We start from the raw sequence: 26,863 nt of genomic DNA on the forward strand, positions 1-26,863 counted from the left end.
GCTCCTGCTTCACACATATCCAAAACAAAATCTCAGCAGATGTCTTCAATATCGCTACCTCAGAATAATAAGGTTCTATCTGCGTTCAGGTCAGTTTTGAGATATTGAGGTTTAAAGTTTTAGCATTGCATATACCAAAACTGACAAATGTGGCAAATTTTTCAGAATAAAACACTCAATTTTTTTTTTTTTTTTTTTTTTAAACACCTTAAATAATGTTCATAAATTATGCCAGAATAGGAATATGTAAATAACTCAATTTTGACAAAAATGTCAGATAGAACCTTATTATTCTAGGGTAGCGATATGTTTATGCCATATAATAAATCTAAATTTTGTTCATGTCTCTTCCTAAAACCCACTAGAGGACCCTATTTGAAAGGTTATTTAAAAAAAAAAAATCGTATGGGGGAGCATACCCCCAGACCCCCCTAGTTTTGCTGGGTCACTGGGGTTTCGTTGCTTTAGTTTCAAATACAAAATGGACCCCCCCTCAAAAAATCCTAGCTAAAAGCCTGAGCACCGGAGGAGGTGCGACAGGCAGAAATGCCCAGCAGGTGGTAACATCTTCCTGTACATTTATTACATTACATAATGGTGTGCTTTGATTGCTTAAAATATTCTATGCAAGTTCAATTTTAGTCGATTTTCATATACTATTATCAAGTTCAATTGTAGTTGAAAAAAACTTAATAAGTTACAAATGTGCTAATTACAGGTACATTTCTACTTTAGTAGTACTTCAGTGTAGTAACTAAGTTTACTAATAAGAACTTATTACCGCATTACTTAATGGTGTGCTTTGAATGCTTTAAATATAGCCTAAATTCAACATAGTAAATATAAATATATGTATACAGTATATTGTAAATTTACACTGTATTATCCACACATTTTGGTTGAATTATAAATATATTTCCTGCATATTGTAAGGGTATTACGTGTTATCTGAAAGGTGGATTCAAGTAAACTTTAAGATGCAACAAAGTACATTTAAAAAAGTACAGAATTAGTAAAAATCAAAATCAACAGCACTTAGTTGTATTTAGTTGTGGATTTCAAAGGGTTGTTCAATGATGTAACCTGTTCTCTTAAAAGTACAACTCAGAAACAGGCCTGAAATAACATTTACTTGCTATGCAAACATATCTTGACATACAAGACCTTGTTATATTTAAGCTTTTTTGAACAACTACAACTAGGGATGCGTACCGGTACGCCGGACCGGTTCTGGACTTGTAAAAACGTTTAGGTCCAGGTCCAGAAAAACCGAAACCCCAGTGATTCGGTACTGGACTTGTAAAAAAATCTAGCACTCACATACTATATCCTTTTCGTTCAAGACCATCTTAAACCTTCCATAGGTCGCGGAATTCGCGGTGGAAAAAGTCATTCCTATACCGTTACGCACCCAGACCGAAATGTCACGCAGATTTCGGTGCCTGAGCCGATTTAAATAAATAACAGGAACAAATCATGCAGCTAAATCTTGAAAACTTATGTAAAATGTTGTCTTATAAACAGGAATTATTTCAGGCTGCAACATGAAACACAGGGGCTGCTTCCAAAACAGTAGAAAACTAGCGATAGCTAACTAGCAGTAACGTTAGTGGTGTCACTATGATCTATATGAATTATTTTGTATTTTTTTGCCAGGCAGATTTCGTGGGGCACTATCACAACTGCCCTAGCTCCCAATATAAACTTTGTCCTGTGTTGCTCATTGGTTTTTTCATAGCAACAGTCTTATGACAATGAAGAGCAGGCAGCATTTTACAGAACAAGAACAAACAGAGCTAGCCATAAACCTTTTAACAGAGAAAATACCGAAAGGTAAACGGTCAAAAGTGTGGCTGTATTTTGCGCAAAAAGATTCAAACATCGCGACGTGCAGCAAATGCAAAAGAGGGGAGAAGGTCAACAGCAAATCAGCAACCTCAGACTGACAAATAAACGGAGATCACAGCAAAACGTATCCTAGTCTCTTAAAGGGGCAGTGCACATTTTCTCGTACTTAGTGTGTTCAAGTAAAAAGATTAACTATAAACAGATAGAAAAGATAGGTATCAGACATGGTGAAATTCCATGAAATAAATAATACAATACAAACAAAATAATACATTTTTGACTCCAAAGGCAAATATGCTCATATTTTTGCAAAATAAGTTTGAAGCTGTAGTGTGTGCAGAGTGTCTGTGTGTTTTTTGTACTTATTTATATTTATTTAAGTAAACTATAAACTGTTGTTTACAGTTAATATAATGTTCATAGTTTGAAGTAAAAAAAAAAAAAAAGCTGTAGTTTGAAGCCAAATGTTTTGTATGTATTTATATTAATAGTATACTTTAAACAGTTCATATATTCAATTATGCCATGGGTTCGGGTCCGGACTTATTAGGTCCGGACCTGAACCTAAACCTCTGGATTCGAATTCGGACCTGAACCTGAACGTGGGTTTAGGTATGCATCCCTAACTACAACTAACTATTACAATTAACAAATATTTTTAGTGGTATTTTGTTGAAATAAAAAACATAAGAAAAATGTCAACGTTCTGGCTCTTTGTAGTCTATAGTAATTGCTATTTAAAGTTGCATGTTCACAGAAGCTCATGATACAAGAGGACTAGAGGAATAAGACATCAACAACTTATTAACATTTCTTTTAAGAAAACAAGCTAATCTGAGAGCAGAAAAGATTAGAAGGATGACTCAGGATCCCCTCATTACGATTATCACTAACCTATTCAAGGATATGTTAATGACATGTTAAAGGTGGAATCATTGTATATTAAGACACTCTGAGGGTAATTTGAGATACTATAGACAGTGTGAGTAGAGACTTGAAACTCAAAGACGGGATGAAAGGCAGAAAATGGAGGAGGTATAGAAGAGGTGAGAGCAGACGTACACACTTATCTCAGAATCAGACTTACCGATGCTTCTCTGGAAAGTTGGGTCTCCAAACACAGGATCCTGTCTTCGAGATAGCGATTCCTAAGGTGCATGTCCTCTATTGCAGCATCTCTTGGTAAAGCCTGTTGCTGTCTGTCCAAGGTCACAGTGTGTGGAGAGTAGAGTGTCAACATAGCGTGCTGACTCAATGATTCAGATGCTAACCACTTCTTAAGCCTCAAGCACCTAACAAACTATTAACTTACTTTATAGTTTGAATCTGTCGCTCCAGTTCTGTATTTCTCCTCCTCAGTTCCTCAATCTCTTTCTCAGACTCCAGACTCCGTGCTCCAATGACCTGGTCTGCAGTCACTCCACGACTCCGTGTTAGTTTCTTTTGGAGATGAATCTTCTCCCCCTCCACCCTTTCATAATGATAATGTGAACATAAGAAACAATGTTCATGAATAGGTTTGGAGATGTACATGTAGGATACAAGAATTTTTTATTTTATTTTAGGAACAGTATGTTTCCTTTAAAGGTCGTTCATGAGACAACAGGTCCTGAGAATGTCCAAGAAAACTGAACTGAGCACTAAACAATCTGCCTGAATGTAACACCCATGTAAACCTGTAGTGAACTCACCATTGACTCATCATGACTTATACTGTGCTTTTAGGAAAGCTAGCTACCATACTTCATTTAAATATCACAATCCAGTGGTAGTGAGGATAGATACCGTGTTATGTTCACATAAATATCTAGTATGGGAACTACTTTTAGTTAAAGTTATAGGAACTACTTTTCTTTATGTGATATCTTTAATGTAGTACTGAGCGCGCATTGATACTCTGAACTACAGCAGAAGATTCATGTTTGTAACGTGTAGAGAAATCCAGTAAAGGCATCATTAACTTTACTCCGGTGTTTTATTTAATGTATTTTGTGCAAGTGCAAATACAAATACACAATAGAATTGGCGACGAGGATTTTAAAGGACGACATTGCTTGTGGAGCAGCTTTAATGGAAGTTTCCCGTCTGCAAGTTGGTGCCTTGTCTACTGCTAGCAAGCTAGATTCCCTTTGCAACAGTGAAAAGGATGGAACAACGGTCTCGTGAGTAACGCAACAACTTGAGAGAGAGAGAAAATAGACTAAGTTCAAAACGAAATTATGGCTTATGCTATTGGAGGTGTGGATGCTTTTGACAGTACTGTGGAGGAATGGGACACTTATATTGAGAGACTGGAGCAATATTGCTTTGCTAACCGAATTGAAAATGACAGGAAAGTGGCAGTTTTGCTAAGTGTAATGGGGGCTAAAACCTACAATCTGCTAAGAAGTTTAACAGCACCACAAAAGCCAGCAACTAAATTGTTTAAGGACATAACTAGACTGCTACAGGAGCACTTTAACCCAAGACCCCTCCTCATTGCGGAGAGATTCAGATTTCATAACCGAAACCAGCAAAAGCATGAGTCAATGTCGAACTTCATGGGAGAGCTCAGGAAGCTAGCAGAACATTGTTAGTTTGGCGCGGGCTTGTCCGATGCACTCCGAGATAGGCTTGTGTGCGGCATGCATAATGAAGGCATACAAAGACGGCTCCTGACCGAGAAAGATTTGACGTTAGCGAAGGCATTGGAAGTTGCCGTAGCAATGGAAACTGCGTCAAGGGATGCCGTAGAATTGCAAAAGAAATTTACAAATCAATGTAATGTCAACAAATTCACAACTAAATGCCCAATGAAAGGAGATGGATGCTTTAGATGTGGAAAAAGCTCTCATGACCAAGCAGACTGTTGGTTTCGTGATACAAACTGTAGACTGTGCAATCGAAAAGGACACATACAGAGAATGTGTAAAATTAAACAGAATGAGGAAAAGCACAGAGAGCACAGAGATAGGAGAAAGGATAAAAGAGTTAATTAAATGAATGACACAGACTCAAGTGGATCAAACTCGGATGATGTTGACACAAGTCTGGCACACATAGAACTCCACTCCATAGCAGACAGTGACAAACAAATTATATGGGTGACCCCAGAGATTGAAGGGAAGAAATTAAAAATGGAACTTGATACTGGGTCTGCGTTTCACTGATATCATTGAAAGATTACAAAGAAAAGTTTGCAAAGCTGAAACTGAAACGCACCCCAGTGTTACTAAAAACATATACAGGAGAAAAAGTGGTGCCAGTAGGGAAACTGAAGGTGAAGGTGAAATATGAAAACAAAAAGAAAATTCTGGATTTGTATGTGCTACCACGTGGAGGGGTACCGTTATTTGGACGTGATTGTCTGCAAATGATTCAGCTTAACTGGCAATCCATTAAGGCAATGCAGGTCAGTCAGAATGAAAGCATTGTAGCTACACAGGAAAAGTTGAACCTGCTATTACAGCGCGCAGCGCCAGTGTTCCAAGAGGGCATTGGAACCCTCAAACAAATTAAAGCACACCTCATAGTGGATGAACATGCATCGCCCAAGTTCATGAAAGCACGTCCTGTCCCGTATGCGCTGCGTCCAAGAGTGGAGACAGAACTGACAAGGCTTGAAGACCAAGGCATTCTGTCTAAGGTTGAATGGTCGGACTGGGCAACACCAATTGTACCCGTAGTCAAGAAAAATGGTGCAATAAGGCTATGCGGTGACTTCAAAGTTACTGTCAACCCAGTTTTACATGCAGACCAATACCCGTTGCCACGCATAGAAGACATTTTTGCATCTTTAGCTGGTGGACAACATTTTTCAAAGATTGACTTGGCCCAAGCGTACTTGCAAATGGAAATGGATGATGCATCGAAAAAGTCTTTTTCGGTACAATAGGCTAGTTTTGCTATTGATCAGGTCCTCCAGGGCATTCCTGGCACACAGTGCTACTTAGATGATATAATTGTGACAGGCCATAACGAAAGCTCTCATCTTGCTAATCTGGAAGCAGTCCTAACAAGACTAGTTGAATGTGGACTCAGAGCCAATAAGGACAAATGTGAGTTTTTCAAAGACTCCATTGAGTACTCTGGACACAGGATAGATAGAGAGGGCCTCCACAAATCACAGGACAAAATTGACGCTGTTTTGAAAGCCCCTAAGCCCTGTAACGTCACCCAGGTTCGTTCCTTTTTGGGTCTGATAAATTATTATCATAAATTCCTGCCTAATCTATCGACTGTACTCCATCCATTGCACAACCTCCTGCAAGCGAAAGCAACCTGGAATTGGACTAAACACTGTGACCTGGCACTCAAGACAGCAAAAGAGCTGATAACGTCGGAAAAGGTCTTGACACACTACAACCCAGACTTACCTCTTCGCTTGGCATGTGCTGCATCGCCATATGGCATTGGTGCTGTCCTCTCCCACAAAATGCCAGACGGCTCAGAACGTCCTATAGCCTTCGCCTCTAGGTCTTTAAGTGCTGCCGAAAAGAATTATGCACAAATTGATAGAGAGGGATTGAGCCTGGTATGGGGTGTGAAGAAATTCAACCAATACTTGTATGGAAAATGCTTCACCTTGATTACAGATCACCAACCCCTAGTGGCCATTTTTAACCCAAGGAAATCTATTCCGGCTATGACTGTAGCACGCTTACAAAGATGGGCATTGTTCTTAGGTGGACATGACTATGTGATAGAGTACAAGGGAACGACACAGCATGAAAATGCTGATGGACTCGCGCTTGCCATGTGAACCAGAGGACAATACATCTTATGATCCAGCCGAGATGTTTCATTTGACCCATATGGAGAACTTACCTGTTACCAGTGCACAGATCAGACAAGAGACAAGCAGAGATCCAACTATAGCAAAGGTCCTTGAGCTAACGATGAAGGGGTGGCCTGCCAAAAACACAGTGGGCTTATCTGAATACTTCAGTCGACGTGAGCAGCTATCTGTGTGTCATGGGTGCATCATGTGGGGCACCAGAGTCATAGTGCCACCCAAGCTGCGCTCCAGAGTCCTTGAAGCACTTCATGAAGGACACATGGGTGTTGTAAAGATAAAGAGCCTTGCGAGGAGCTACATATGGTGGCCAGGCATTGATCACCAGATTGAAGATTTAGCCAAGACATGCTCTGGATGTCAGCTGACACAAAAACAGCCTCCACTTGCCCCTGTCCACAGCTGGGAGTGGCCAACCGCTCCATGGCAAAGACTCCATGTAGACTATGCAGGGCCTTTCATGGATCGTATGTTTCTTGTTGTCGTTGATGCATATTCAAAGTGGCCAGAAGTCTTTATAGTGAAAAATGCAACATCCACAAAAACAGTAGAAGTTCTCCGCACACTCTTTGCAAGAACAGGATTGCCTGAGCGACTCGTCAGTGACAATGGTAGTCAATTCACATCGGAAGAGTTCCAATCATTCATCCGGAAAAATGGTATCAAACATACCACTGCTGTACCTTACCATCCTGCTACTAACGGGCTTGCTGAGCGCTTTGTCCAGTCATTTAAGCAGTCAATGAAAACAATGGGCAATGCTCAGGTGTCACTGCCTGAGAAGATGGCAAAGTTCCTACATGCGTACAGAAACACTGACCATGCTACAACAGGTCAAGCTCCGGCTGTATTGTTCATGGGAAGGCGGCTGAGGTCACGTCTAGATTTGCTGAAACCTGACCTACGCAGAGATGTGACGCTGAAACAGTCCATCAAAGCTGGACCACGCCATGTCAGAAACTTTGTATTTGGACAACAAGTGCTGGCAAGGGATTACCGACAGTCCAAGCAAAAATGGCAGCATGGTGAGAGCCTGTCCAAAACAGGGCCTCTGACATACACCGTGAACATTGGACGTGGGGTCATCTGGCAACGCCATGTTGATCAATTGCTGGATGCAACAACTCACCATGCGACCAACAAAAACACAGAAGATGACGCTCCTGTTCCTGAGGATTCGGATGAATTGATGTTCCCGGATTCAGAGACTCCTCCTGATGATGGCAACTCACCTGACACACCTGTCAATGCGAATGGCCCCGAGGTTCCTGTTCAGGACCCTGAGCCTCAAGAGAGACGCTATCCTGAAAGAGCTCACCATCCTCCTCAAAGGCTGGAATTATATAAAAAAAAAAAAAGAGCCATGCATTGTCATTGTCTCATGTTAAATGTTTAGTGTGTGTGTTAGTTTAGTGTTTTAAGTGTTCAACACTAAGGTTAAGATTGTGTAACACTCATGTAGTAACTAAGGTTTAATTAGTGCCAGTAATGGATATGATTTTTCTGTTAAGCTTATACGCAATGAGATGGACATCAATGCTGTAAAGGAGGAAATGTTATGTTCACATAAATATATAGTATGGGAACTACTTTTAGTTAAAGTTATAGGAACTACTTTTCTTTATGTGATATCTTTAATGTAGTACTGAGCGCGCATTGATACTCTTAACTACAGCAGAAGATTCATGTTTGTAACGTGTAGAGAAATCCAGTAAAGGCATCGTTAACTTTACTCCGGTGTTTTATTTAATGTAATGTATGTTGTGCAAGTGCAAATACACAATATAGCCTACCGTTAGCAAAGAAGGAAGGCCTACCTATGTAGAAAACAAACGTCTGTCATCATAGTATAGGGTGACCAGATTTTAATTTGTATAAAAGAGGACACTTCGTTGCGGGGTGGTGGTGGGGGGGGGGGGGGGGGGGGGGGGGGGGGGCGTGGGGGGGTGTTATGTATAGCATGCCGCACCATGACTATGTGAATGCATACCAATAATGAGCAAATACAATATTCTAAATAATAAATTACTTATATGACCACATATTATAATAAGAAAATTAAGACACTTTTCAGTCCTCCTCATGTGGTTGGCCATATTTCTCTGAAGACTGAGTCTTACCCAGGAGTCGGCGATTACCTATCAAATAGGTATGAAAGTCCTTGCAGGTCATGTTTTTGAAATTGTACTGGGTGAACAGAATCCCCTTCAGTGATTCAACAGGCAACCGATTCCTCTCCTTGGTCCATTGGGCTTGCATCAGTGAAAAAATTCGACATTTGCATTGTGAGCAGGTATTGCAAAAAAAAAAAAAGTGCAATCTTGAGCAGCTCTGAATAAAAATCTAGAAATCAAAGAATTTGGTCCACCTCTGGTGTGCTTGAAGTTCACTGAATTCTTCATCACTGTTACTTCTCTCAATGAATCTCTTAAGATTGGTGACTTGATCAAAGCACTTTGCATCATCAATTGCCACCCCTTTTTCAGCTAGGTGCCTGATACAGCCCTCAACATCATTCCAGTCAGGTATCTCACTCAGATCCATCCACACGAAAGTGGCGAACTCCTCCATGGGCGCCATCCATCTCTCTAAATAGCCAAGACACGCACTGTACAGGCCCTGTACTTCAGCACTGAAATGGTCACACCTTTGACCAAATCCATTCTTTTGCTTTTGTGCCAGCATGCTCTAGACTTTAAGAGGCATGAAGTTATTTGCCTTCCGTTCATGAAGCATGGTGTGGACCTTGTCAAGAATTTTGTTTACTTCCACAACTGAATTGTTCTCAACTGAATTGTTCTGAAATCTCCTGAATGTGCGTCTGAAATATACACATGAGAGAATGCATTTGCCACAGGTAAATCTCGCTGAACTCATCTTCAAAAAACTTTTTGAGCAGCATGGGTGGTTTTTCCTGAGACAAAAAGAAGGCTTTCAAGGCTGGATACATCTGCAGCAATCTCTCGATACCTGGGAATAATGAAAGCCACCGTGTCTTGCTGTGAGAGAGGAGAGTTCTGTACTCGACACCAGCAAACTCACAGTACTCCTTCAGGTTCTCTGTGCGCACAGTATAGATATGAAAATGTTGATACATGTTCTCAATGTCAACATCCAGTGTGTCTGCTCCATGGTGAACACAATTGTTCAGAATGTGTGCTGGACAGCCCACGCCAATTAAAGACTTGTTCTGCAAGGACTTTTTTAAGTTGGCAAAAACATTCCTCCCTTCCTCAGGACGCCGGATTCCCCCAAAGTTGGTATTGCAGTTGTCACCTGTAAATGCAATACATTTCGAAAATATCCCTATCTTCTCCAGTGTTTCTCTGATGTATTCTGTAATGGTGTCAGCTGAATCATTGGGGGTGCTTTTAATTTCAATGAATTTACTTTGCAGACCACCATTCTTCCAATCAAAATATTGAATGAGCAGAGGGAATAGTTTCTCAGCTCCATGATTGCTGCCATCAGTAGACACGCCACAGACCAGTTTTTCTTCTAGTGCTTCCAGAGCAACTTCGACAGAATGTGGGGCTATCACGGCATTAACAATGGCTTCTGTCTTGGTGCGAGCACTTGAGATTTTTTGAGCTGTCACCGAATCTGGGAAAATCTTTTTTAGCAAACCAGATGTGCAGTCCATTGATCTTTAGCTGTTGTGATGCTTTATTGTGTGAAAAGCAAGGGTACCCTCTGCAGCCGTAACAGAAGTGTCGGTTTTACTCACAAAAAAGTCTTTCACTACTCGATGAGCTCTCTCCCCTTGCTGCAGTTTTGTGTTTTGCAGAGTGCACGTGAGCTTCCAAATCGCTGCCACCTTTATTTGCCACTGACACGTAAGTGCCTGCTCTGCATGTCATGCACTCAGCTTCCGAAGCATCACGGCCTAGGCGAAAACATGTTTTTTTTTACATTTACGTTTAGGCATGGCTGCAGATGTAATGTGCTGTTGAAAGCGGCAATGTGCTCAATGTTGCCAGATTGAAAATGGCAAAGTAACGTACCAAAGGCTCAAAATGGTCGTATTTGGAGGAGAATTATCGTGGCTCTGGCAACCCTGAGATCGGTCGACCAATGACAGTTCTCTCTACAGTCAGCTCGCGCAAGAAGGTGGAACGTAAGGGAGATGCCATTTCCAGAACTTGGAAGGCTGTAATAACTAGAAGGCGATGTGAAAGACCCTGAGAAACACAAATATGCGACGAGGCAAAAACGATTTTTTTTTTTTTTTTGCGACGAGGCAAAATACCGGACGTTTTTGGAATCCCTGCCGGACGCATCGAGGTCTCGAAAAGAGGACATGTTCGGGAAAAAGAGGACGTCTGGTCACCCTATCATAGTAACCTTCTAATCTAAACTGACTAAATATTTAATTTTCATTATTAGCCATGAAAGAAAGCCACCATGTGGTTTCACAACCTTTTTCTCAAGAAAACTTGGTACAGTACTCCATAGCTATACGATACAATACCTCCAACATTCAGAGGATATATCTGATGTGATATTACTTGTTTCTAAAACTGATTGTTCAAATCCTTGTTTGTGATTGGCTAAAAGCCGTTGTAAAACCCAGCATAACCTTACAATTTGACCTGATTACATTCCATATTACTGCGCAGCAAATGGCAAGGCATTCATATAGCGCATTTCATACCCAGTGTTCCATCTGGCTGTTGCGTTGCTTCAAGGGTTGCGTGGCAACGATTTATTTAGGAACTATAATTTTTTGTGGCGGAAGAATGACGGTTTATCATTAAACTATTGTTTCTTAAATTGAATTGTCTTCATTTATGAAACCATATCAAATATTTGTAGTAACAGTTTTAGAAAAGCAATAAGCCCCGCGAGTCCGTGGTTTGCGCTGCTTCGCGTCGTGCCTAACAACTCCCCTTACCTGTTCTAAAATCAGCGCAAACCACGGCCTCTTGGGGCTTATTGCTTAAATATGTTTTATATCAGCCTTCATGGCCAAAGCATTTTGCGTCTATTACATTTTTATGCTTTTAACATCTTTTTTTTAGCAATTGAAAAAAAATTGTCACTGACATAACCAGATAACTCTCCCATACTTTGTAGCGCAGATTAGCTAAGAGCATAATCTAAAATGGTGTGTCATTCTGTTCACTTTGATATGTGTTATCCCTCAAGGCTATAATCAAGATTTATTCAGCTATGACACAGTGTGAAGATGGCTGTAGAAATGACCAATGATTGTGACATAACAAGATTATATCCTCCCTGTTCCACAAGTTACAAGTGTCATTGTGAAGCATAAGGTCTGCAACAGGTCAAACATGGTCTTTGTTAAATGACCAGCATCTAATAGTTGTGTTTACATGAGTTTAACAACAATAGAGTTCCAGGAACTTATCAGTTAAACCCCAATCATAAATACAAACAGTTATGTTTTGTCAAAACATGTATCAAACCTGGTGTAGAGGTCTTTGATGGTATTCAACTGTTTTGACAGCGTTTCCACTTCTCTTTCCTTCTCCTTCAGCATGTTTCGGACCTTTTCCACTCTGGCGTGCCACTTTTTACCCTCGTCCCATCTTGTAATCTCTTCCTTTGACATCTGGAAGACAGTTCATGACATTAGGTGTTTTTACTTTAAAGCAACATATAGGAACAAGTGTATGAACACTGAAGCCTTATACTCCTAGGGCCGTATTCACAAAGAATCTTAGGGCTAAAAGTAGTTCATAAGTGGCGAATTTAGGAGAAACTCCTAAAAATAATGGGCGTGTCAGTCTTAAATGTAGGACTCCTAATTTTTTTTACTAAGAGCAATTCACAAAATATTTTATCCCTAAAAGTAGCACCTAAGTCTAGGACAGCTTAAAACTCCTCATGAGGACTCCTAAATCACTAAGACCTATTCACAAAAAATCGTAAGATGGCTGCAGCCGACTTGGAATTGATAAAAGACATTGCTTAAACCGTGAAGGTATTAATATTGTCGTAGAATTAGCGCGGGATGCAATGACGCCTTTAAACAACGATGTGTCCCGAAGTGAAATGTTTGGAAACATAAAGATAGCCTATTTGGCTTTGCTGAAAACGCAAATGACGACACTGGAAATCATCAGTCAGCCGTTTAATTCATCAAACTATCAACGCACTGTAGACCCCACATCATCCAACAGTTTATCCAGTTGCTTTTGGACAATCGCCAAATTACACAATATCAAAGTAAATTCCATGGCGATGGCAGGAATGTCCAGTGACAGGACACACATTACAATAATTCGTCCACCGTGGCCTGGATGTACCGATGACTCGTGCATTTCAACGGAGAGCGGTCGCAGGTTTTTGAGAATTTACCAGCTGGATGCCGCTGGGGTGACAGTGGCTATTGGTCCTGGGACCAGTAGGCTTTCGCCTAGGCTACGGTTCACGCTCGTTTCGCTTTGATCAATTAAGATTGGAGGGCTTGAAGGGCCGTATGTGCTGATATTTGAAGTGGTCAAGGGCTGGAAATATAATAGCCTAACAGTTTGCTGGGTGCTTTAATTATTACTGCCTTGATTACATGCAATTGCCATATTATATATTGATCGCTTTCTATGTATCTTATCGTGCAAAGTGTCATTCCCGTTGGATGCACAAACTTGTCATCATGCGTGTGCATTCTGCTAACTGCACTCTCCATAACTATTTAATATGACTTAATTTGAAGCCTAGGTTATTCTCTTATTTTCAGTTGATATAGTGGGATTGTTAGAGGGACGTCACAAATGAGTTTTTAATGAGAGAGCCTGTCAACAACCAATCACCGTCCTCACCCCTTCTAAACTCGTGCATGAGAATCGTCGTCATCCATAGCAACGGAGTTTTTATTTTAAGCTTAGGAGTTGGTATTATCCTTAGTATGAGTAGGTCTCAGAGCCGTTGTGAATCACTTTTAAGAAATTACTCCTACGTAAAAGGTTTTAGCGCGAGTTAGGAGCACTCCTAGTTAGGGATGGGAACCAAAGGGTTGTATAGGGGGTTGTATAGGGGTTGTTTGCTATTTCACTCATTCACTCATACACTCATCTATACAGTATAGATGAGTGAAATAGCAATCAACAGTGCTCTGCAATGTCAATGTATAGCTTTAGAGTTGACACTCTCACCACATATGCATTTAAATATTGTTGTTTTATATTTAGTGGCAAGAATGTCTGTTTTTTAATAAAAGTTTTTGGTTATTTATGTAAACATTCTGTTTATGGTGTGTGCAGCATTCTAGAAATTTATATAAAAGAACATTAATGTAAAAAATCCGTTTGTGCTCTTTTTTCACCCCTTACCCAATAAGAATCGATAAGAGAATCGATAAGGAATCGAATCGATAAGCAGGAATCGATAAGGAACCGGAATCGTTAAAATCGTAAAGGTTCTCATCCCTACTCCTAGTGGTAAGATAAAAGGCTTTGTGAATACGGCCCCTAGACAGTTTCCAGTTTCCAACATTATTCTTTTTTTTCTCCCTTATAGCATGATCCAAATACCGATGGATGTGGAAACATTGCTCCTCACCATCACTCCTCCTCCTCTTCTACACATATGGACAGCCAAACTCTACCCACTCAGTCTGTATATATACTAATATAGACTATCTTCGCTATGGGACGCTGCTGTAGTCACTCCACCCGATCTACCTGTAGAAACCCTCGGCCCACTATACTACATATACTATACTAAATATGATGTGATGTCATGGTGAACTGCATATACTATACTAAATATACTATACTACATATACGTACTATACTAAATATGATGTGATGTCCTGGTGAACTGTCTGGTGTCTTACCTTCTCCTTCTCCTCTCTTCCAAGCGCTCCCTCCAGCTGCTCTGATGTCTTGGTTCTGTCCAGCGCCGTCTCCAGTTTGGAGATTCTCTGGCGTAACCCTGCCACTGTGGACCCTTTGCTTTCACCTTCGCTCTGACTCTGCTGAATAATAATAATAATAATAATAATAATTCATTTTATTTGTTATGCACTCTTCATTCTAGGCAGAATCTCAGAGTGCAAAAGGACAAAAGGACAGTTTAAGAAAATATATACATTTTTTAAAAAGTAGGAAATGCCTTTTCAATGAACACAAGAGCACATTAGACAATGATTCCTTCAGAGACACCTTGTACAACACTAAACTTGAAATAATTCAGACAAGATTGCAAAGATTATCCATGTCATTGGATCTACATGCAGTTGTCATTTTAGTTTTAAATATAAAACTTAATTGAATGCCTTCATTAAAACAGGAAAATGGCATTGACAACCAGAGTGCCACTTGGTTGGAATGTGCTGATTTACCCAATTCAGGGATGGGGGGATTAGGCATTCTTAAAGCATATTGGCATACTGATTCTCCAGTTACTTTCATGGCATCGGAGATACTGACCTGCAAGTTGCTGCTGAGCCCTTTCACTCTCTGTTTCAGATTAGCAACCTTGTCTTCCAAGACTGCCTTCTCAGCCTGCAGTTTGGTGTGAGCTCTGCGACTCCTCTGGAGTTCTCCCATTAGGCCCTCGTGGGACTCCCTCATGGAGCTCTCTCTGCTCTGGGACACACCCACACCCTCTTTCACCTTGAGGAGCTCCTCGTTCAGCTCCTGTATACGCCCCTGTTTCATACAGAACAATTCAGCTCAGTCCAGAGAGAGAAAGAAATGATAAATTGACCCCCAAACCCAATTTAAGGCATGTAAACACACCTGCAACTCTTTGGTGTGTTTGTCAACAATCTGCTGAACATTGAAGTTCTCTTCTCTCTGTGTGACATTGACAATGATCTGCTGCTCTGCATGGGAGGTCATCTCAGCACGCAGCTCTTGCAGTGCCTTGCTCAAAGCCTGCCAGAAACATAGGTTTCATTGCAAAACATACTCAACTGCTAGAAATAAAATAAATGTTACATACAGTTAATTTCCATTCTAATAGGCTGGTAATTCCGGGCCTCCTGGTAATTCCAAGAATATCAAAAACCACAATAGGAGGCAGAGCCTTTAGCTACCGAGCCCCCCTCCTCTGGAACAATCTCCCTGCCTCCATCCGAGAGGCAGACACCGTACCTATATTCAAATCAAGACTATAAACATTCCTCTTTAGTGCATCCTATAGCCACAAGTAATTGCGTCGAAAAACCCATCATCTGCTGTGCCAGCCACCCAGACATATCCGAACACCAAAGAATTCTAATAACAATAAAAATATGGTCTACAGACAGCGCATGTTGTACTGTGTAGGAAGGCCTTTACGGATCCCGGGTACTGCCTACGGCGCGTGTTGCGACTGTCACCAGCCAAGTGGGCACTGTGTACCCTGCAACCCTAAAGCTTACGACTGATATCTCCATATGTACACTACCAAACAAAATGCTAAATGCCAGCATTACTAAACATATCTTCTCCCTTTCTCTCTCTCTCTCTATCTCTCTCTCCTTTCATATCATATTGCTTTTGCCTATAATAACACTGATAAAATAGCCATTTTGCCTACTGTTAAATCTACTACCCAAAGGTATCTCCCTATCTGTTTCTGAAATTGATGTCTACTAATATAAATGTTCTCTCTCCCTTATAGCATGTTCCAATTTCTGATGGAAGTGGAAACACCACTCCTCATCTACGCATATGGACAGCTGAACTCTACCCATTCACTCTCTTCCTTTTCTTTCCCTCCTAATCTAAACTATCTCCGCTATGGGACGCTGCTGTATTCTCTCCACCTGGTCTACCTGTAGAAACCCTCGGTCAATTGCACCCACCGCCACCATATTGCCGTACACTTACTCTACCCCATACCCTATGCTAGCATTTATATACAATATACACTATTGCCACCACTGAAATGTTTCTCTGTCCCTACATTCCTTACCCCTGTAACAGTTACCCTATGAGTACAGTCTATACCCACTAAACTGGTCTTGCCTGTATCATGTATTTACCACCGGATGTCTGTATATATGGGCCATTCTACCGAATTCGTGTAATATGCAGTCCCTCAACAATAAAAACTATTTACAAAACAATTAGGTATTTAGGCATAGATATTTAATTAGAAAATGTTATGGTCTATATAAACCCAATGCATTACATGAGATAGTGATAAGCTAAATATATACAAAATCATCATTTATAGGGTACTTTCTATTGGGAAGTAGCTGTCCCCAACCCTGACATCTAAATTTCAATGCCTTTAAATAACACTTTTCAATTTTTTTAGATTTTTTTCAATGATTTAATTCCAAAGATCTTTATGATTGGGTTGAAACAGAACTTGGAATATTTAGATTTATTGTGGGTTTAATTTTTAAATCAATTTTCTATACTCAAAAAATCATGTCCCTAGTTTTCATGTCACTACCGAAACACAAGAGTTTTAGTCCATTGGCTGAGCATGTGTTTTAGCCACGACTCTGCATTTTTGACCATGCAGTGACACTGCATCTCTGACCCTCATGGTTGAATGGTAAGTAGCTAAATCCCATAGTTTTTATATAAATGTGTTCCAAAGTCTGAAAATCGACGTGTAACCTTAAGAATTGTCACTACCGAAACGCATGTTTTCTTCAATTAAGTAAACCTTTTTGGGTTTCATGGAAAATCTTATGTTTGTATGTGTGTTCACCTCTTCAAAGATGTGTTTGCATGCCGTGTGCTTGTTAGAATTCTTTATTTATGCTTAAAGTTAGCTAGAATTGTCACTACCGAAACAGTCACTACCGAAACACATGGTAGTGACCTGATGATTTCAGTAGTGACAAAATGAAATGGTAAGTAGTTCAATCCCATAATTTTTAAATAAATGTGTTGTGTGGACTAAAGGGCGGCCCAGAGCACTTTTTGGAAGATTTTGGGAGAGAAATGAACATCCATCCAACAGTGCAGTCACTACCGAAACACTGGATGTCACTACCGAAACAGTGCAGCACTACCGAAACACAGGATGTTTTGTAAAAAATTAAGTATATTGAGTAATCAACTAAAATGTTATGATACTGATTGGATTAATGTATGTTCAATTTCATCAATCAACAACTCTGGAATCAATATGATCAGTATTTTGCATTTTACAAAGAAATATTGCACTTAGATTTTGATGAATTGTATAAATTGAACTTGAACATTTGGTAAAAAAATCATTTTTATGGATTTCATTTTGAAAACCTTCAAGAAATATTTGTAAAAATACTCTTCAGAGAAGGGAAGGAAACACAATCTGAACAGGTCAATAATAATACTTTTTTTACTATAGTAAATGTGATGTTTCGGTAGTGACAATTTTTGGAAGAGGAAAAACATTCCAACACATTCTGAAAATACAATATAAAAATTGACTGTTCTTTTACTAGATAAGTGTACTTTAGATATGGTACATTATACATACGGACAAAGTTTTGGGAATAAAACATACAAAAAATCTAAATATTTCTGACCTTTGCACCAATTCGGTAGAATGGCCCATATACTATGTACATCGACCAAATGCTGGCTGTGTACAACCCCTGTTGTTTCCCTTCCCCTTCTGCCACACAACCCTCCCCCTTCCCCCCTTCCTATCTCCACCCGGCCGACCTCAAGCAGATGGGTCCCCCCTTATGTGCCGTGGTTCTGCTTTAGGTTTCTTCCTGCCTAACAGGGAGTTTTTCCTTGCCCCTGTTGCCATTGTGCTTGCACTATGGGGGTTCAGGCTCTGGGCTCTGTAAAGCGCCTAGAGGCAATTGTATTGTTATGGTGCTATATAAATAAAATTGAATTGAAATTGAATTATTATACTATTGAAAGTAGAGTACTAACCCTTTGTTGCTTTTCCTTGAGGCAGAGTTGAGCCTTCAGACTGTCCACCAGGTTCTTCATGGTTTGGCTTGGTGCACGGATATTAGCCTCTCTCTGGGAGTCCAGCTCTGTCTGGAGGCAGTGCAGTTCATTGGCCATCTGAGCAGCCTGGGCTCGGAGCTCCTCAGCTTCTTGTTGTAGAGATTTCTTCTGAGCTGTGTGGTTCCCTTCCAGCCTGTCACAAAAGATAATATCATTAAAATTGAAGAAGTAGGCTGGTTCTGTTATCCTTAATCCAAGGTTCGGTTGCAGAGAGTCAGGAAACTCGTGAAAGATGTATAGCTTATAATACTTTTATTCCAACGCATCACACAATCAACTCGCAAGTTGCGGTAAACGAGATAATTCTTTCAATATCATTACGGAGTGTTGTGACTCTTATAGTTACAGAATTAACATGTAAACAATACCGAGAAATGAAAGGTGTGTCCATGAATGAAAGTAGGAGGTATTACCTAATTTGGTCTAACTCAGTTAGGTCTAAATGAATTAAGTGTCTGTATGTTGAATCAGCATGCTAGAAAGATACATACAAAACTTGATTTTCAATTGATAGTGATGGTTGCAAAAAAGTGTGAAAAACAAGCTGACAGCCAATCAGTGATTGTGAAAGATCAATATTAGTGTTTCTAACCCCTGATAAATTAAACGGAAAGCCATTATCTATATTGCCAGTGACAACTGCCACTTTTGGGGACACACAAAGCCCGTAAAAAAAGAAAATCTAAAAAAAAATCTCATTAGTTTCTCCAGAACGAAAATGAGATTCAAAGTGAAATTTAAGGCTGAGAGCTCCTGCTTCTATATTGACCAAATTTCTCCTATGAAGTTAAAGGAGAGATCTCAACAAGCACCCATCATGCTCAGTTTTTACTACATTTTCAGACATCTCACTATTACTCTGTTGTTTGGGAATGGGGCACAAATATTCATAATGAAGTACATTTCAAAAACATTCAAGCCTTTATTTGTATGGACAGTGAAGAATGGACAGAAAATGAGCGGGAGAAAGATGGGGAGTGCCACACTTATGAACACCCGATGATTCTTACACGGTCACTCGAAAGATGCCAACCTTTCAGAAATCACGTGTGAACCCTGTTGCAAGAGGATTTCTGCAAAAGGATCTATACTGGCTTGCACGTTAGATTGATACATTAGAGCAAGTGTGTTCATATCACAGCACAGTGAACTGCATTACAATGCAGTTAAACTGCATTGGAAATGTTTCTTTGTGGAGTCAAATTGAATGGCTCCTTCAGTAACTGTGTTTTTTTTTCTAACCCAACCTTTGTCATCAGACAAAAACATAAAATGTGATCGAAGCCTAAAGTGTGTATAATGAATTAAAATATGATGTACCTGTCTTTGTCCATGTCATGCTTCCTGGCCTGGAGGTCCATGATATGTCTCTGTTTGTCCAACTCTGCAGTCCTGACCTTAAGCTTATCCATGAGGGTTGTGAGAGAGTTTTCCTGCTCAGCCACAGTCTGCTCCAATTCAGCTAAACGTGCCAGGTGTTTTGTTGTTGGTATGGTAATAAAGGGTTTCTTTATTAAGTCCTGAAAAATACCAGTGACAATCAGACAATCTTTACTGTATACCACTGTCCTTGAACTGTCTGAACACTCACATTAAAGGTTTCTTACCAGAGCTGTCTGTTTCAGGTGACCTAATGAAGCTTCTGTAAGTGTTTCAAGCTTCTGCTGAAGGGCCTGCATGTCCTCTTTGTGCTTTTTTGCAATGTCTTCTTGTTCCTGTTAATGAGAAACTTTAAATACATCTCAAAATATCCCTTATATCCATGGAGACCTGAGAATGTAGATTAAGCCTAATGACAATTAAACACAAGTGTACTTGTCTTGTTCTGGACAGAAGGTGCTGGTACTTCTTCAAGACTTCTTCTTTTTGGTTCAAGCGTCCCTGAAGGCTATTTATAGTTTGCTGAGCCACTTTGAATGCTGGTTGGCTCTCAGGATTATTGTCCTGTCTGCTGAGGTTCGCTAAGATCTTTTCCTTTTCAGCAACTGCTGGCAAGCGTAGGCGCAGTTCATTAATGACCTTGTCTCGAGAGAGAACATTTTGCTCTGAATTCCATAATGCCTCTTCCCTCTCTTTCAGTTTCTGTACGGGGAAAAAGCATTGTTAGCAATGATGGATAGAGCATATTTTCCTATGGTGTGCACTGTGTACATGTACCAACAAAAACAAGCACAACCCAGCAGAGTAAAAGTACTGGACCATTCCTCTTTCAGGCTCATGAGGAAATAGTCCAGAATTTGTTATGTTTGGGTTAAGTATGCTTTTATAAAAAATGATCAGTTCAACTCAATGTTATAATCACCACTTAATCACAAAAAATGTATTCGACTCATGTTAATATGTATGCAGCTTGAGAGCTTTACTGATTTCACCTCTTCCAGAGAATTGCAGGTTGCTTGTTTTTCTGAAACAGCACGGATGAGCTCTTTAGTTTTAGTCAGAGAATGATTGAGCTGCTGGGAGAGAGGCAGAGTTGGATCCGGGAGGGCGCCACCTGTCTGTTCAAACCCAAAGCACAGTTAAGGTGAGTAATAATGCATCATACCATATTACATCCCCCCCCCCAATTATACCTTTTGATGAGCATCATAAATTTCATTCTGTTGTTTCTGAAAGTGTTCCATCTGGCGCTCAAATTCCACCTCCCTTCCTTCCCAAAGCAGCTGCCGCTCCTCATGAAGCTGTGAAAAGTGTGTGAGCCATCAGTATGTGTGTGATTACATCACTCCTCCGAAACATTTGGATGTCACAGCGCACAGAACTGAAGACCTTTCTCTCCTGAATGTGATCATCCTCCAAGGAACTGATGGACCGTTCTTGTTCCTCTACCACATTTTTCAGGTATCTGATTTCCTCCTTCTGTATAGCCACTTCTCTGCTACGTTTCATTTCCAGCAGTCGGGTCTCCTCCAATTTCTTGTGCCACTCAATCACCTAATATACAACATAAACAACAGTCTATGAATTCCAAGAATAACAAACACAAGGAACACATATGGAAGGACTAATGGTTGAAACAGTAAATGAATACAAGAATATAAGTGGTGGTGAGGGCTGGTCATGATGAGAGATTAACCAATACAAAGAGTTCTTAGCAACAAATATGTTTCTACTGTCAATCATCCTAATGATTGAAACACAGTTTGACCAGTACAGGTGTGGGTAGCATATATAATCATCTTTGGATACATCAAACAGTTGCTGAGTGCCTATGTGTATGTACATGCATCAGCCTAAACGTTTAGACTAACGTAGTAGAGCCCATGTGTATGTACATGCATCAGCCTAAACGTTTAGACTAATGTAGTAATGCCCATGTGTATGTACATGCATCAGCCTTAACATTTAAACTAAAGTAGTGCCCATGTGTAGGTACATGCATCAGCCTAAACGTTTAGACTAACGTAGTAATGCCCATGTGTATGTACATGCATCAGCCTTAACATTTAAACTAAAGTAGTGCCCATGTGTATGTACATGCATCAGCCTAAACGTTTAGACTAACGTAGTAATGCCCATGTGTATGTACATGCATCAGCCTTAACATTTAAACTAAAGTAGTGCCCATGTGTATGTACATGCATCAGCCTAAACGTTTAAACTAAAGTAGTGCCCATGTGTATGTACATGCATTAGCCTAAACGTTTAGACTAACGTAGTGCCCATGTGTATGTACATGCATTAGCCTAAACGTTTAGACTAACGTAGTGCCCATGTGTATGTACAGTACATCAATCAGTCTAAAGGTTTAGACTAACGTAGTGCCCATGTGTATGTACATGCATCAGTCATACAAACCTTCTGAGCCCCTTTGGAATCCTTAAGAGTGGTTGTGAGGTCCTCCAGTCCTTTGAGTTTGAGCTCCAGCTCTTTGGCCTTGCCTTCTAAGCTCCGTCTCTGCTCTTCTGCCTGAAGGGCCTCCTGTCTCACCTGATTGCGATCCTCCTGAAGGTGCATCATGGTCTGGAAAGACCTCTCCTGCTGAGCCAGGGGAAGCGCACCACAAAACTGCCTCCGCAATGACTGGATTGTCTGTTGAAGGTGTTTGGCTTGATCATGAGCACTTTGGCGAACGTGCCACAGTGTTTTCTCCTTTTCATCCAGCTGCTGTTCAGCCCGCAATATCTGAGCCTCTAGTTTACGAAGCTGATTAGTGGTGTTCTCCAGCTTACACAGAGCCGTTGTTTCACTTAATTGCAAGGCAACAATGTGCTGATAGAGCTTGGCTATGAGGGCCTTTTCATCCGACTGGGCCTGGGTGAAAAAAAAGCAGGTAGATTTTCTGTTAGCTAATTACTGTCTAACATCTTTGTGAAGATGATAGTGTTTTTCTTTTTACTTGAAAAAAAGCACACAAATAGACCTAGCCCTAAACCTCTGTTTTGTGGGGCAACCGGTTGGGGTATGGGGTAACCCAATTCTGTTTGGGATCGAGAGTTAGGCTTCCATTCATTTCAAGGTTTTGATCATGTACGTACAAAGCACTCCCTGGCTTGGCGTCAGATTCGATTTCTTTACACCCATGTACTGCTGTGAGACTGTTCACATTGTTGGCTGTTCCAGAGTCCAAATTAAAGTCTAAGGGTCTTTTCCCGTTTTCAGCCTTTATACATTGTTCTGTAAATGTTTGATTGAAGTATGTGTAATCTAGTTAAATGTTGTTGGTTGCATAATAAAGGGCTAATTTTGTGCGTAATATACATAGGAGAGTCTTACATATTACAAGCTAGCGGCGTTAGGTTTTCAAGGTTGCAAACTTCCAAGCCTTTCTTGGGGTGACATTGACGAAGACTGATCTAACGTTTTGGCGTGAGATTAATTAATTTGGACGCACCTTAATGCAACCCGACAGAAAGCAGTCCCAGTTTAGATGGTCGCCAACCCACACTCCACGACTTCTCTAGGAAAATAACTAGACCAGTCCGTGAACCAAGCTTTAGCAGTTTGGGTTGCCGGCGGTGACTGTCGGCCAATCAACATTGCTGCGGGGGGTGGGCTGACAGGGGTGATTCTAATTGCTTCAGGGGACAGTTCTTATAATTTACCTTCGAGGGTCACCATTGTGTTTAAAAAAAAATACAATTAAACTGTGTGTCTAAACACGCTGTCTGAAGTGATGACTCATTAGTTAATAAGATTTAGTCTTAAGAAGAAAAACAAACTTTTCAATCGCGATTAATCTAGATTCATTCATTTCAAAATGTGAGATTAATTAGTATTGTTTTTTAATCTATTGACAGCCCTACGAATTAGTTATTACTGACTAGTCCAACAGGAAAAAGGCAAGCTTGGCATCTGAGTTGCATCCTTTTGACTCTCGCCAACAAGTTAAGGTTACAATCTCTTTCTTGGTTACTCTCTTTTTCTCTTCGTTGTGTCCTCTGACAATGTCTTTCTCAGTTTCTTTGTCTCCTCTGCCATGATGTCCATACAGAGAATACTACGATCTAGCTACTAGCTTCTTTTTATAGCAAACAGAAAGGTCTAGTTGTTGTTGTGAGCAGTGGTGCCATACAGAGGTGTCCCGCCCTATACACCAAGGTTGCATAGGGCAGTACCAGGCGGGCTGTGGCAGTGGCAAAATATGATGACATCAAAGGTGCTCCAACTGTTGACAGTTTTATATCTACACTCAAAACCCAACTCTTTTCACCTGATTTTTCATTTACTCTTTCGTTTGAATCTTTTGTTTTTCTGCTCTTTTTAAATATCTTGTTTAAAAAAATCTCTGTGTTCCTTTATGTGCTCATTTGTTAAGCACTTTGATCAACCAATGTGTATAAATTGTGCTGTATACATAAACCTGCCGTGCCTTACAACTAACGGCCTGTACCTTAGGATAAGACTCAATTTAGTTCTAGCAGTTCAAATTCCGCAAATTAACGTTAATAGGTCAACCGCAAAAAAAATCATGTGCAAGGTGGTTATGTGGCCCCAACACGAAGCAGAGCGCCGTGTCATCCATTATCCCTTAGTTAATGTACAACGATATTTGTGCAAAATCATATGGAATCCCATACCAGGTGTATTTTAATCTTTAGAAGTAGTAGGAGCTCTCTCACCTGGTAATCTAAGGTCTGTCTCCTCAAAGCTTCAATTTCTTTTTCTCTGGACTGCTGCCTGGCTTCCAGTGAAAACACCTGCATTTTTGCCACATTGGCCACTTCCTGCAACCTGTAGAAAATGGAAGTAATTTCAAACCAGTTCTGGAAGTCTTATGATGGATTTATCATTTTGACCACATGCAAATGCTCACTTGGAGATCTCCATCTTCATCTCAGCCTCTGTCTTCTCATGATCAGTGATGCACTTCTGGTTACGATCATTCACAGCCTTACTGACACTGTTAGCCAACTCATCACGGAGCTCCTGCTCAACTCTCTGGGAATCCAAGTTCTGCTTGGTCACCTGGTGACCAAAACATACACAAGAATTAGTCTCAAAACAGCAAAGGTACACTTTCCATCTTAATGGCATGTAAGATTTGTTTGGTGTGCAACAGTTGCTCTGTTGCTGCATTCCATATTATGAGGTCGTCCAAGCACTGACATATTTATGTTTCCAAAATGTCCATACAGATATTACTGTGTTAGCTTCTTCTTATAGCTAGCAGTAAGGTCTAGTCGTTGTGTGAGAGGTGTGGCACCCTGTCCAAAGTTACATGCAATAACAGGTGTAGCTGGCATGCTGTGGCAGTGGCACAGACGCCATTCTCTGTATTACAAGTCAGTGTACCTCCAAAATGATTCTGAAGCTGTTATTTCAAGGTCAAATTGTTCCATAATGTTGCTTATACCCCTCATAGATACTACCTGTGACACCTATAGTTACTATATGTGACACCTCTGTCATTTGTCAATAATTTACTATTTCTCTTTATCTGGAACTCAAAAGCACAGGGGTATCACACATAATAAATTTAAGTTTGGAATTCATTAATTTTTAATGTAATGTAAATTAAAAGTGTAAAAAGTGTTTTTGCTGTATATTCTGGAGCCTAAATATTTGCATTAAAAATACTGATTGAGAAAATATGTGTACATATCGCTTATGCTTTAGGCATGTACATTTGCACATTATCATGACAAACACACATGAATGTACACCCCCATACCTTTCAGCATTATATTTGTAAAGCCAAAACCAAAAAGAAAGAAAAAAGAAAACAATAAAAAAAAAAACACTTTGATCTCTGAGGAGGTTTTAAACATCCCTGCCGTTTTCATCCAAGCAGCTACTGTGTGGCTGTTGGACCCTCTAAACCTGCTATACACTGCACATTAATTAGTCATAAAGCCTCAAATGCCAGTCATACTTATAGCTGTCCTGCGCACAAGTTTAGTCAACTGTTTCAGTCAACATTTTACACATAAAAAGATGCCCAAATAACCTGATAGACAAAATTACCTCCACAAATTTGTTCTCCAGGTCAAAATTCCGTTGTTCCACTTGTCTTAGAGAATTGCGGAGTTGCTCATACATTTTCTGGGCGTGCTCAGCCCTCTGCCTCTCATTCAGCTCCTTCATCTCCAAAGTAGCCATCTTTTTAGAAACAGACACTATTTCACCGTTTGTCATAGCCTTTTCAGCCCTGCTCACATCTGTGGAGTAAAATCATGTTGTCAGGTTATGATCGGCACGACAGTACTACAGTTCTATCCATTAGTACTACCCTCTTTATTTTCATCAGGGCTTGTTACCAACTGGGAGATCTTCATAAAATAATACATTTAATAATTTAAACAAGTAAAACATAGGTATGAATCAAAAAATTATAAAGAACATGTAATGGATACACAGGTAAAAAGGTTTAGATCAATGTATTTGATATTAACAATCAGTTTCTACATTAGGGGCAGGTGGGGCACTGCCCCACCAGATGGCGCTGTTGTGCAGAAAGCTCAATACATTCGTACTTCGCGGCAAACTATATACTGTATATATTTATATGCAAAGTAGCATAAATATTTGTTAGAATAACCTTGACTCACAAGCATTATAGTCTTGTTTTGGAGTAATTTGATTCGTGTGTATTTCTGCCTGTGTGCTTGCCATAGACACGAATGAACGTTTATATGTCTATGGTGCTTGCTCTGTGCAACGTTTCCGGTAGGGCACAGGCCCACGCTGCCCCACCGTTACCATGGAAACACCAATGAGCGTGAACCACACAGGCCAAAGTTAACATTGAGCCGTGGGGCACTTTCAAATGTGCCCCACACGTAATCTGCCTAGCAACTAGAAACCCGCGAGAACTGTACCCCGAGACTAAGAAGAAAAAAAAAACATATAGTCAAAGATCATATCAGCCAGACCAATGCCAGTAACGTTACTGCTAGTTAGCTATCGCTAGTTTTAGAGTATTTTG

The 26,863-nt window shown here is 40.3% G+C and overlaps 1 protein-coding gene across 1 annotated transcript in view; it reads right to left on the reverse strand.

The window, feature by feature from the left end:
- cep290 (centrosomal protein 290) overlaps nt 1-26,863 on the reverse strand; it is a gene marked incomplete at its 5' end in the record, with an annotated part of 73,492 nt that overhangs the window by 10,866 nt on the left and 35,763 nt on the right. Inside the window, 17 exons of the mRNA XM_080841806.1 lie at nt 2,936-3,047; nt 3,161-3,319; nt 12,052-12,197; nt 14,424-14,561; nt 15,019-15,240; nt 15,331-15,468; nt 18,415-18,628; nt 19,816-20,015; nt 20,103-20,210; nt 20,311-20,577; nt 20,868-20,993; nt 21,069-21,176; nt 21,265-21,429; nt 22,294-22,749; nt 24,558-24,669; nt 24,752-24,903; nt 25,903-26,096. Coding sequence (XP_080697932.1) covers nt 2,936-3,047; nt 3,161-3,319; nt 12,052-12,197; nt 14,424-14,561; nt 15,019-15,240; nt 15,331-15,468; nt 18,415-18,628; nt 19,816-20,015; nt 20,103-20,210; nt 20,311-20,577; nt 20,868-20,993; nt 21,069-21,176; nt 21,265-21,429; nt 22,294-22,749; nt 24,558-24,669; nt 24,752-24,903; nt 25,903-26,096 — 3,017 coding nt within the window. The remainder of the gene's footprint in view (nt 1-2,935; nt 3,048-3,160; nt 3,320-12,051; nt 12,198-14,423; nt 14,562-15,018; nt 15,241-15,330; nt 15,469-18,414; nt 18,629-19,815; nt 20,016-20,102; nt 20,211-20,310; nt 20,578-20,867; nt 20,994-21,068; nt 21,177-21,264; nt 21,430-22,293; nt 22,750-24,557; nt 24,670-24,751; nt 24,904-25,902; nt 26,097-26,863) is intronic.

Source organism: Sprattus sprattus (genome assembly GCF_963457725.1).
Source record: "Sprattus sprattus genome assembly, chromosome: 7".
NCBI classification, from domain to species: domain Eukaryota; kingdom Metazoa; phylum Chordata; class Actinopteri; order Clupeiformes; family Clupeidae; genus Sprattus; species Sprattus sprattus.